This window comes from Microcaecilia unicolor, chromosome 6, assembly GCF_901765095.1.
Source record: "Microcaecilia unicolor chromosome 6, aMicUni1.1, whole genome shotgun sequence".
Lineage (NCBI taxonomy): Eukaryota > Metazoa > Chordata > Amphibia > Gymnophiona > Siphonopidae > Microcaecilia > Microcaecilia unicolor.
In genome coordinates, this window is record NC_044036.1 from 239,073,621 (window position 1) to 239,087,125 (window position 13,505).

Consider the following 13,505-nt stretch of genomic DNA (forward strand, 5'->3'; position numbering starts at 1 on the left):
TCACCACCTAATTATTTATTTACTATTTATTTATTTAAGAATTTCTAAACCACACCATCTATAATTCTGGGCAGAGTACAAAAAACATACATAATCTAATTTCTTTGCGTAACAGTAAAAAGTAGCATTCTAATTCCTTACATCGCATACATTAATATAAAATATCAGTAATGCTATCCTATGTTTTATACTAGGATTAAACTGCTAGGATATACTAGGATAAAACTTGGATAAAACGTCTGCACGACTAATATTCCGCCAGTGTCGTTATGCTCATATTAGCGCTCTTCTCAAGTCACTTCATTGGCTTCCCATCCATTTCCGCATAGAGTTGAAACTCCTGTTATTGACTTATAAGTGCATTCACTCTGCAGCTCCTCAGGAGCTCTCCACTCTCATCTCTCCCTACATTCCTCCCTGGGAACTCCGTTCACTGGGTAAATCTCTCTTATCTACACCCTTCTCCTCCACTGCTAACTCCAGACTCCGTTCCTTTTATCTTGCTGCACCATATGCCTGGAATAGACTTCCTGAACTGGTACGTCAAGCTCCATCTCTGGCCGACTTCAAATCTAAAAGCCCACCTTTTTGATGCTGCTTTTAACTCCTAACCCTTATTCACTTGTTCAGAACCCTTATTTTATCATCCTCACTTTAATATTCCCTTATCTCTTGTTTGTCCTGTTTGTCTGTCCTAATTAGATTGTAAGCTATATCGAGCAGGGACTGTCTCTTCATGTTCAAGTGTACAGCGTCTGATGTCAGACGCACGCAGAGGAACTTGAACACAAAATCATTGAAGAAGCAATGCCACGAAGGCCAGCACAGGACTTTGGCTGACGGGGGTTGGGGTCCCCCATCAGCACAGGTACTGGACGGCAGTGGGGGACGGTTTTCGCCGAGAAGGGGGGTTGACAGTGTCGCGGAAGGGGGGGGTGAAAACGGAGGGAGGGCAGAGTCTGGAACAGCGAGGGAGGGTGGGGGATGGCCTTGCTAGTGCCCATTTCCTTCTCTTTTGAAACGGGCATTTTTTTTACTAGTATGTACATATTTTGTGACCACAAGGTACCCCTGTAAATATACCTTACCTATAACTCTAGGCTCTATATGCGCAATTTGGTTACTCTCTATATATTGTTGTAGAGTTACTAAGTAACCACTTTGTATATGTAAATAATTTTTTTCTTTATTTATCTTAAATGTTATTATATATATCTTAAATACATGTTATCACCCTATATTCCACCTCTTCTTTTATCCTACTGCGTTCACTCTAATCAGAGTGTCTGATTAGAGTGAATGCAGTAGGATAAAACAAGAGGTGGAATATAGGGTGATAACACGTATTTAAGTTATATATAATAACATTTAAGATAAATAAAGAAAAAAATTATTTACATATACAAAGTGGTTACGTAGTAACTATATAAATATACCTGAGAGGAGAAGTGATATAGCAGTTCCCCTGAGGAACACCAGAAGAATGGGTTCTAACTCTGATATGCTGTTTGGACTGCTTAATAAAGGTTTGAAATGCTGCCTGTTTGCAGAGTTGGAAGAAATAAACAGTTTGAGTTTGCATAAGCTGTGTCTACAGTGTATCTTTGAGCATGAGGGTACAAATGCCTCCCAAACCCACAGATCGTTATTCCAGACCTAGACCCACTCCCAAGCTCGACTGCAGGTGAACTGGAATGGACAAGTGAGATGAGAGTGGCCCTGAATGTGAAACTGAACTAAACTGAACTAATCTGCATTGTGGCCCGGGGCTGGAGCTAGCGCACAGGTAAGAACTGAGTTACTTATCTATTCTAAGCACACTGGGAGGACTTCAGGGATCTGATTCTCTCCCTGCTATAAGGACTGTGTTTGTGGATGCCTGAGCTGAAGTCTTACTATGGATTGCATCTGTGTGTGGAAAGCTCAGCAAAACAGACTCATTAAAAAAAATCAGGCAGGTCTATGAATTTTTATTCCTGCATTTTGGTGCTCACTCAGCTTTTTCAGTAAACTATAGGTATCTGCATTGGTATGCTTCATAAGAACTCCTGAAAGTACATGTCCAGAATCAACTTTCTGGCTGCTTGCTCAAAGCTCAAAAGTTGTTCAGTAACTTTTCAGGTCTTGAGTGGACGGCAGAGGTCAGTTTGACACAGCCAAAAGTTCTTCATCCGCTGCAGAAAGAAGAGAAACAGGAGTCACTTACTGGAAACCAGGGGCAGCACAGTAAAATGGGAAGGATAGTGATTTACACAAATCTGCACCAACAGGGGGTATATATAAATGCCAATCACCAGGAACCTAGTGGATGCTGGCAGAAAGGACCATTGACCCATCCAGTCTGCTCAGTTCACTTCCTCTCGTTTTTTTAATCACATAGGGGAGATGAGCTTATAAATTCTTTATATCAAAACCAGCTTCTCCATGTATTTTCCCTAAATTCTCAAACTCACTTTATTTCCATGCCCAACCCATGTTTACATTTCATGACCATATTGGTGTTTACCACCTCTACCGGTAGGCTGTTGAGACCAGTGATTCTCAATCCTGTCATCATGATGTACCTAGCCAGTCAAGTTTTCAGAATGTCCACAATGAATATGCAAGAGGTAGATTTTAATACAAGAGAGACATGGATGGGGCATAATCGAAAGGAGCACCCAAGTTTTCCTGAGGACATCCTCACAGGACGTCCCGGCGAAGGGGCGGGGAAACCCATATTATCAAAACAAGATGGGCGTCCATCTTTTGTTTCGATAATATGGTTGGGGATGCCCAAATCACAAAATTTAGGTCGACTTTAGAGATGGTCGTCCCTGATTTTCGGCGATAATGGAAACCAAGGACGCCCATCTCAGAAATGACCAAATCCAAGCCATTTGGTCGTGGGAGGAGCCAGCATTTGTAGTGCACTGGTCCCCCTGACATGCCAGGGCAACCTAGGGGGCACTGCAGTGGACTTCAGAAATTGCTCCCAGATGCATAGCTGCCTTCCCTTGTGCGCTGAGCCCCCCAAAACCCACTCCCCACAACTGTACACCACTACCATAGCCTTAAGGGGTGAAGGGGGCACCTACGTGTGGGTACAGTGGGTTTGTGGTGGGTTTTGAAGGACTCACATTTACCACCACAAGTGTAACAGGTAGGGGGGGATGGGCCTGGGTCCGCCTGCCTGAAGTGCACTGCAGTACCCACTAAAACTGCTCCAGGGACCTGCATACTGCTGTCATGGAGCTGGGTATGACATTTGAGGCTGGCAAAAAATATTTAAAATGTTTTTTTTTTTTAGGGTGGGAGGGGGTTGGTGACCACTGGAGGAGTAAGGGGAGGTCATCCCCGGTTTCCTTCGGTGGTCATCTGGTCAGTTCGGGCATCTTTTTGAGGCTTGGTCGTAACAAAATATGGACCAAGTAAAGTCACCCAAGTTAGGGACGCCCTTCTTTTTTCCATTATCGGTCGAGGACGCCCATGTGTTAGGCACGCCCCAGTCTCGCCTTTGCTATGCTTCCACCGTGCCCCAGTGAACTTTGGTCGTCCCCGTGACAGAAAGCAGTTGAGGATGCCTAAAATCGGCTTTTGATTATGCCGATTTGGGCGACCCTGGGAGAAGGACACCCATCTCCCGATTTGTGTTGAAAGCTGGGCGCCCTTCTCTTTCGAAAATAAGCCTGAGAGTGTGCAAATCTTTCTCATATCCAATCATTGTGGGTTTCCTGAAAACCTGATTGACTGGACTAAGTCAGGACTAGCCTTAGAGGGGAGCAAAACTAGAACTACCCTGGGCCTCCATGCTACAGGTAAGAGAGCTGTGCGAGCACTCTATTTGCAGCCTGAGACCCTGAAGAAGCAGCAAAACGCTGGCCACTGTTGGCTCAGGGCAGCTTCTGAGGGATCGCACAGCGTGAGCAGGAGTGAGAACATTAAATAGAGATAAGTGAACCTGTTTAATATTGATGTTCTTGTGGATTTGTAGTGTAACGTTCAAGGCATTACAGATCAATTTATTAATCGTCTGTGGATTTGTTTTTGAATGATTCCTTAAGAAAAGCAAGACTACAAGTCCCAGCATGCAGTGGGATAGACATGGGACTGGATCAACCCTGTCCTGCGAATCTGGATCCAGTTGGCAGCTTTAGCAACAGAGGGCCCCAAACCTGTCTAAATCTGAAGGAGTTATACAGCTATGAATACAAAAAATTGAGATGCAAAAGTCCCTCCCCCCCCTCCCCTCCCCAAGCACTACTCAGTCTTTAAGGATCCAATTCATTAACAATATCTCTTCCAGCACAATGGGAGAAAAACAACAGTGTCCCCACTTCAATTGATGCTGCTTGCCAAGGGAGATGTAAATAAGTTCCCCTGATGTAGGCATCGTGAAACAGAGCTTCTGTTGGGAGTATCAGTATTTCCACCAATTAAGAGCTGTTATTTATGTTAAAGCTAAGTAACATTCACTTTATTTTTCAAATCTTAATGTTCTACTGCTTATTAACTTTGAGGTGGGGACACTTTTTCTCTCATTGTGCTGGAAGACTGAGGAGTGTTTGAAAAACTTTTTTTGCAATTTGATGTTTTTGATTTGTTATTTTTTTTTTCTTATATGCTTTTGCAGTGGGAATTCTTTTTTTGACCAATGATGAAAACCTGTGTTGTCTATGTAGTGTTTTGTATTGAGGTCTTTTTTTTTTCTCCACTGGGTTAATAGTTCTAGTACTCTTAACGGTTTTGAATGCTTGTCTTTTACACATTTGGAGTTGTATATGTTTCTGGATTTGCAGTGATATTTTGGGTATTCCTGAGTTTTTGTTTTTGAAAATTACCCACAATGAGGGTAATTTTATAACAGGGTGCTTGCTTTAAAAAGCAAGTAGGTGCCTACTTAAGTGCTATTTTGTAAAGACATAGGCAGCTACATGTCTTTATAAAATACTAGTGTAAGCAGCAGAAATTGCTCTCTACTTTGCAGGTGTGGACAATACAGGGTCAGTATTCAAAGTTATTTAATCAGCCAGAAATGGCTTCTGGTTGGTTAAATTGCTTGTTTGGGCTAACGGTTCATATTCAGCCGCACTTAACTGGATAGTACTGCTAAGATTGTCCAGTTAGCGCCCTACTCGAGACTGGCTATTTTGGGGGTATTACAGGGATAGGACCCCATAAAAGTCAGTCCTATCATTTGTGGTTCACCACAGCCAGTTAAGTGCTGACTATTACAGTTAACTGGCTTTGTTTCGTTGGCTCTGTGTACCTGGAAATTCAATGCCAGAACCTGGACGTGGCCTACGATGAGAACCTATAGCCTCACTAAGTCACTTCACCAATCCACTCAATTATGAACACCTACCTTCTATAACTACCCTAACCACTCTCTCCCTTCTTCTTTCTTCCCTTCCGAATTGCTACACACTACTAAATGTATCTGATATCCTGCAATGACAATGTTAACAAATCTATGTAAGCCACATTGAGCCTGCAAATAGGTGGGGGAATGTGGGATACAAATGCAATAAATAAATAAATAAAATAATTTCTGGGGAAAACACTGGTGGCAGTCTGCAAAATGCTAATTACCATTGACTGAACACTGGACCCTACATGTCATTTTAGTAGCCCTTCTATGAAACATTTCCATTCTTATCAGCATATAGAGACTGATTTTCAAAGCACTTAGACTTACAAAGTTCCATAGGTTACTGTCCAGCTCATTTTCGAAAGTGATCGCCGGCCATTTCCCAACATAAATCGGGAGATGGCCGGCGATCTCTCGAAAGCGGCCATATCGGTATAATCAAAAGCGGCTTTTTTGACAGCATCACCGCTTTCCCGTCACCTCGCCAGCGAAGGTTCAAGGGGCATGTCGGCAGCGTAACGAAGGCGGGACATGGGCAGACATGGGCGTGGTTACCAGATGGCTGGCTTTCGCGGATAATGGAAAAAAAAGCGGCATAAAGCAGTATTTCGCTGGTTTTACTTGGTTCTTTTATTTTCACAACCAAGCTTCAAAAAGGTGTCCCAACTGACCAGATGACCACCGGAGGGAATGGGGAATGACCTTCCCATACTCCCCCAGTGGTCATCAACCCCCTCCCACACTAAAAAAATAAAAATAAAAACCTTTTTTTCCAGCCTCTATGCCAGCCTCAAATGCCGTACCCACCTCCATGACAGCAGAATGTGTTCTATCCTCTGACAGCCTTTCCCTGGTTCTGATGTGGCTCTCGGGTGAGTGTGACACCTTTTCTGTTAGGTGCACTGCAGTGTCACATCAGCAATGCATTGTGGTGGGTGTAGGTTAGTGGGCTCTACTCCCATGGTGCTTTTCCCCTTGCTAACTGGTTCAGAGTGTGCCCTGTTTTGTTTCCGGTAGTGCATGAGGTAGTGGCCATTTTTGTAAGCCAGTTTTAGATCCCTTTCATGTGTTACCCACGTTAGAGAACTTAGTTATTACCTTGAATGTTGCTAAAAGAGGGCATTGTACACCATTCTGCCAGCTCTGACCTACTGCTCATCTCAGTACCAGGGAGACTCTTTGCCAGTGGGGCACAACCTCTGATCTGCAGTTAACTGTGAGTAAACGTGCTTATTCAAATAAAGGACTTTTTCAAAGAGATTAGTCTTCAGGTGTCAACTGGTGTGCCAAGGTTATACAGCAGCAACAAGTCCTACAGGCCTGTGTGTATGCAGGTCCCTGGAGCACTTTTAGTGGGTACCGCAGTGCACTTAAGGCAGGCAGACCCAGGCCCATCCCCCCCTACCTGTAACACTTGTGCTGGTAAATGGGATCCCTCCAAAACCCACTGTACCCACATGTAGTTGCCCCCTTCACCCTTAAGAGCTACGGTAGTGTTGTACATTTGTGGGTAGTGGGTTTTGGGGGAGGGGTTGGGGGGCTCAGCACCCAAAGTAAGGGAGCTATGCATGTGGGAGCTATTTTTGAAGTCCACTGCAGTGCCCCCTAGAGTGCCCAGTTGGTGTCCTGGCATGTGAGGGGGACCAGTGCACTACAAATGCTGGCTCCTCCCACAACCAAATGCCTTGGATGTCGCCGGGTTGGAGATGGCCGGCATTTTTTTCCATTATCGCTGAAAAACAAAACCGGCCATCTCGAACCCGGCGAACTCTGGCATTTGGCCGGGCTAAATCGTATTATCGAAAAAAAAAGATGGCCGGCCATCTTTTTCGATAATACGGTTCTGACCAGCTGTAGTGCCGCCGCCAAAATAGATCGTCGGCGATCTATTTCGCCGGCGACGTTCGATTATGCCCCTCCACGTAACTTTGTATGTTTAAAAGTGCTTTGAAAATATGCCTGTCTCCAGAACTGAGCACAATACTCAGAGTGGGCTCTCACTAGTGACCTACACAAGGGCAATATAACCTCCTTATATTTGCACTGTATTAAATTCACTGACTTCCTTGAGATTCTTTAAGATGATAATGCCTAGAACTTTAACATTTTAAAAATTTTGTTTTTCTAATTAAAATGCAATTAATGATTTTGTTAACTACAGTGTGAGTTTTGACACTTGCAAGTTCTATGGCACATTTACAGCAACACAGAGCATTTGCAAGTTCTGTAGTATAACTTTTGAAAGCCACAATTCCTCGATAACTAATACACTCTCTGATACTTCCTCATATTGACTACTGTAATGCTCTTTATTCAGGCATTAGCGTTATATCTCTTAAAATGCTTAAGTTAATACAAAATACCACTACCAGCCTTATATTTAAATTTCACAGATTGGTTTGTCTTCATTGGGTCCCTTTTAAGGCACATATTGCATTTTAGTTAGCAAGTCTTATATACAAACGTTTTATGAGTTTAATTCTGGAATATTTGGTTAAACATTTACCTTTTCCTAAGCTTAAAAGGCATTTCTGGAACTGTTTACCTATAGGTATTAGAAAGCAGAATTCTTATTTTTCCTTTTGTTGCCTCATGAAAGCTTTTTCATTCGATACATTATTGAATGACTAATTTATTATTTTTTATTGTTCTGAATTGAATGTATTTGATGTTAATTTGTTTCTATTAATTTTTATGATTTTATTGTTGCTTAATTTTGTAACTCTCAGCAAATGAGCAGGCTGAGTTCTGGGAGTTATAGCTTTAATAAAAGGTGATACCAATGTCAGGAGAGAATTTCACAAAGATTAAAAGGTGACGCTTACCATCACCAGGTACGCCACAGTACTCCTTACACTCCTTTTCCGTGTAGAATTTGTTGCCATTCCCTTTACAGCCTCCATAGCTGAAAGTGACACATTTACCCTGGGATGAGTCAAAGGCCCAGTGTTCCTTTAGAGCTTTGCAGGGACCTGTTTCTATTGACAATCTACACGCAGCTAGAGAGAAAGACAGACAGAGAGAGACTTAGTGGATTGACAGATTCTTGTGTGGTCCTTCAACAGCACTGTGTCTCTGAGTCAGACGTCACTGCCAAACCTTTCAGACTGGTACGAAGATAGAATGAATCTAGTCATACAGCACTTTTTGTATTTTATGGGAGCATGTCTAACTTACAGTTAGTTTTCTTCTTCACTAGTATACAGTCATATTGTCCTTCTCAGCAAAACAAAGCAGGGGATCCCTCTACGACAAAGAGTCACAGCAAGCAAAAGTAGAGTCTGACCAAAGATGAGTCACCACTCGGGATATGGTCCAACAGTCTTTATTGAAACAAATAAGGAAAGGACCCGACACGGTCCATGTAAGCGCCTACATCAGGGGTTGAGTGGTAAACACTGGACGGAGACACAGGCAGTGGCGATCCTAGGTCGGCTGCCACCTGGGGCGGATTGCTGCTGCGCACCCCCCCCCCCCCCCAGGTGCAGTGGCGTCCATCTCTCCAGGGTGCAGCACGACATCCCCCCCCCCCGGTGCATCAAGCCCCCCCCCCCCCCCCGGTGCATTCTTGGCTGCTGGAGGATGCAGAGAGCAGCCGTGTGCCTGTCGGCTCCACTGGCTTCCTGCTCCCTCTGCCCCGGAACAGGAAGTAATCTGTTCCAGGGCAGAGGGAGCAGGGAACCAGCGGAGCCGACAGGCGCGTGGCTGCTCTCTGCACCCTCCAGCAGCATGCACCCGGGACGGACCGCCCCGCCCTTGTTACGCCATTGGTTGCAGGTATTTTGCTCTGCATTTATACAAAGAATGGAGCATCAATGTATTTAAGCACTGAACGCTAATGAACCAACACTTGCAAAGACTGTAGAAACAAAACGCGTGTCGGGTCCTTTCCTTGTTTCAATAAAGACTGTTGGACCATATCCCCAGTGGTGATTCGTCTTTGGTCAGCCTCTACTTTTGCTTGCTGTGACATATTGTCCTTCTCCCCGTTCCCCTATGGTAGTTTGACTGCTTTGGGTCAGTTATTTACTTTTATTTGCATTTATAGAATTGCGCTCCTTCCCCATTTTTATGTTTAAGATGAATTGATGTTGATAGTTAACAATGAGCAAGTTTGTAGTGCTTATTTTTGCCTGTAGCAGTATAGTAGATAGAATATTCCATTTGAAAATTAGTGTAAAGCCCACGGATAAAAGGTTTTACATCTATGTGGGCAGAATTGAAAACTGCCACAAGAATGGATACTGCTATCCTATTCCTTGTGTCAAACAGTAGAGGCTTGGCAAATACTCAAACTTTAAGTGGTGGCACGTGACAGGGGGTACTACTGCTTGTCCAGTTATAGTGACTGTCCTCTGCTTGTTGCTTTTGAGGGTGCTGATGAAGTGTTAAGCCTAGGTCCTGTCTACCCTGTGGATATTAGAGATTCCTGAGCCCTTTCCACACTGCCCATATAACACATGGGTGGTCACAAGCTGTCTGTTTCCCTGCTTTCAGCAGCCACCTACCCTCTGTCCTGCAGGTTTGTAAACATTCTTTCTCCAAAAAGAAATTGTTCCCATTTCCAAAGCAGCCTCCATAATTGAAGGTTTCACATGCCATGGAGGAAACGTTGTAGAAGAATCTGATTGCCATCCCCAAGCAAGGACCAGCATCTTTATTTAGTCTGCAGGCAGCTGAGAGTACAAGAGGGCAAGATGAAAAAATATGTAACATTATTATTCTTTATAATAAAAGCATGAAAGGCTACCATTCCATCTTTGACTGTGTTAGAAATCCAACATGAGAGCACATGGACAAACATACAAGCTTAACATGAAGTACAAAGCAGCTACAGGCAGAGCCAGTGCAAGGAGACTGGCACCCTAGGCAAACCTTTAGTCTTACACACTTCCTCAGCTAATTTTCAGAACCCTAGCTTGCAGCCCCCCCTTCCCAAGATTATGATAATTAAACTCAACAATCATTATCATCATACAAACATCCAATAAAATATAGGTTAAAGTATGTACTGATGGTTACTTGAGTTTGAAGGGCAGCTCTTTGCTCCCACCAAGAAGCTGTCAACCTAGGCAACCACCTAGTCTTGCCTGATGGCCCTGACTACAGGTGAGATACAGGACAGTAATGCTTTAGTGGCTCAAATGTGGAAAATATATTTAAAGAGAATACAGAGACAAAATGAGCAATAGTAAAGGTGATACATACTTTGTTGGTTACCTACACAAAATCCTAAGTAGTCTCTTTAACCTGGGTATTCACCTATGGGTGGGATTTATTAAGTAAAACTATAGTCACATGGACAGCAACTGCCAGTCCTGTGCACAGGATCACCAATCCAGCAATTAGTCAACAAAATAGTTGAAACCCCCCCCCCCCCCCAAATAAATCACACTCATTTAAGAGAGGAAATAGAGACCTCAGTCACTGCACCATGCCAGAATATTATCTTGTGGTACAGATGTCTTTTTTTTTTTTGTTACTTTTGTACCCCGCGCTTTCCCACTTATGGCAGGCTCAATGCGGCTTACATGGGGCAATGGAGGGTTAAGTGACTTGCCCAGAGTCACAAGGAGCTGCCTGTGCCTGAAGTGGGAATCAAACGCAGTTCCTCAGTTCCCCAGGACCAAAGTCCACTACCCTAACCACTAGGCCACTCCTCCACTCATTAGCTGTCATCAGTACTCACATTGTTTTTCTGGTATTGCTTTAATTCCATTTTATAATGAATGATTTCTAAACCTTTTGCACCCAATCAATACTTAGGAATGCCCAATGTAAAATTAAAACACAAGCAGCAGGTATAAGTTAACTGATGCTCGTGTTTTAATTTTACATTGGACATTTCTATGTATTGATTGGATGCACAAGATAATATTCTGGTATGGTGCAGTGACTGAGGTCTCATTTTCCTTTCGTGCTTTGTTTTTGTTTTTTTTTTACTATTTTGGCAACCATTTGCTGGATTGGTGGGGTTTATTAAGTCACAAACTCTAGTCATAACAAGGTGAACCTAGGAACTTGGGCTAGTCATTTTCTCCCAATGCACTTGTGATTCATAAACTCTATCTGAGGACATATAGTTGAGTAACAGAGAGGGGAAAGGACCACTACTGTGCACTGCTATTCTTTGGGCACATCTTTAGTTGCATACATATCGATTTTCAAAACAAGTTAGCTAAACCCCCTAACTCACCTTCTGGATAAGTGGCTAAATCTTAATTCCTAGATTTACTAGGTAGCTACATTGTAGTCTGCCTCTAAAATGGGTAGCTCCAGAGGTGTGGCTGAAGTAGGGAAAAGACGTAGCTGGTTAGTTGCAATTGTCAGTACATCTCTAAGCCTAAATTATCAACCAGATTTTGGCTGACTAGATTTAAGAAACTTTCAGCCAAAAAACCTAAATGCTTTTTTTGAAAACTGACCCAATGAGTTAAGGTTGAAAGACGACCAGAAATCCAGCCGCCCAAACTTCAAATTGCCTAACACCCTTCTCTACTTGGTAATTCAGAGAAAGGTAAAACCCTCACTGTGCATTAGTAGCCAATTCTGCACCTATGATAAACCAATTTTATTCCTGATCAGCCTGTCTCAAGATCACCAACCTTTCCTGAAGATTGGAGGGTGGCCAATGTGACACCAATTTTTAAAAAAGGTTCTAGGGATGATCTGGGAAATTACAGACCGGTAAACCTGATGTCAGTGCCAGGCAAAATAGTGGAAACTATTATAAAGAATAAAATTATAGAACACATAGACAAACATGGTTTAATAGGACAGAGTCAGCATGGGTTCAGCCAAGGGAAGTCTGCCTCACCAATTTACTTCATTTCTTTGAAGGTGTGAATAAACATGTGGATAAAGGTAAGCCAGTTAATGTAGTATATCTAGATTTTCAGAAGCATTTGATAAAGTTCTTCATGAAAGAGTCATGGGATGGGAGGCAAATGTTCTGTTGTGGATTAGGAATAGTTTATTGGATAGAAAGCAGAGGGTAGGGTTAAATGGTCATTTCTCTCAATGGAAGAGGGTGAACAGTGAAGTGCTGCAGGGATCTGTATTGGGACTGGTGTATTTAACATATTTATAAATGATATGGAAATTGGAACAACGAGTGAGGTGATTAAATGTGCAGATGATACAAAACTATTCAAGGTTGTGAAATATTGCAGAAAGACCTTAGGAAATTGGAAGACTGGGCATCCAAATGGCAGATGAAATTTAATGTGGACAAATGCAAGGTGATGCACATTGGAAAGAATAATCCGAATCAAAGTTACCTGATGCTAGGGTCCACCTTGGGGATCAGCACTCAAGAAAAAGATCTAGGTATCATTGTAGATAATACGCTGAAATCTTCTGCTCAGTGTGCGGTGATGGCCAGAAAAGCAAACGGGATCCTAGGAATTATTAGGAAAGGGATGGTGAATAAACCCCAAAATGCTGTAATGCCTTCGTACCACTCCATGGTGCGACTGCACCTTGAGTATTGTGTTTAGTTTTGGTCACTGTATCTCAAAAAAGATGCAGCGGAATTAGAAAAAATTCAAAGAAGATCAACCAAAATGATAAAGGGGATGGAACCAGGGCCGGTCTTAGGCAGAGGCGACCGAGGCGGCCGCATAGGGCCCCGCACGGCCCGCCTCAAGTCTGCCTCGCCTCTCCTACCACCGCCACTGCTCGCCTGCCCTCTATGTCCAGCGACGCGACTCTCCAGTCCTCGTTCCCCTGCTCCCCCTCCCTCCAGCCGTCTGAGCCCCCCTTGCCCGACCCACCAAACGACCCTCGTCTACCACCCGACCCGCCGGCACCTCAACTGACCCAGCATTTTTTAAAAAGCTACAAGCGGCAGCCGGCAGTGCCTCCTCGTGTCTGTGAAAGAAGAAAAGTCGCTTCGTCCATTGGCCGGCCTTCCCTCATGTCCCACCCTTGCGGAAGTTACATCAGAGGGCGGGACATGAAGGAAAGCCGGCCAATGGACGAAGCGACTTTTCTTCTTTCACAGACGCGAGGAGGCACTGCCGGCTGCCGCTTGTAGCTTTTTTAAAAATGCTGGATCAGGTGAGGTGCCGGCGGGTCGGGTGGTAGACGAGGGTCGTTTGGCGGGTCGGGGAGGGGGGCTCAGGTGGCTGGAGGGAGGCGGAGCAGGGGAACG

General features: G+C 43.8%; 1 protein-coding gene across 1 annotated transcript in view; it reads right to left on the bottom strand.

The window, feature by feature from the left end:
• Positions 1-1,950: 1,950 nt before the first annotated feature.
• The window catches only part of AMBP (alpha-1-microglobulin/bikunin precursor), a 161,564-nt gene continuing 150,009 nt past the window's right edge, over positions 1,951-13,505 (bottom strand). The window contains exons 8-10 of the mRNA XM_030206909.1: positions 9,859-10,026; positions 8,176-8,349; positions 1,951-2,174 (exon numbers count right to left, since the gene is read on the bottom strand). Coding sequence (XP_030062769.1) covers positions 2,143-2,174; positions 8,176-8,349; positions 9,859-10,026 — 374 coding nt within the window. The 3' untranslated portion in view covers positions 1,951-2,142. The remainder of the gene's footprint in view (positions 2,175-8,175; positions 8,350-9,858; positions 10,027-13,505) is intronic.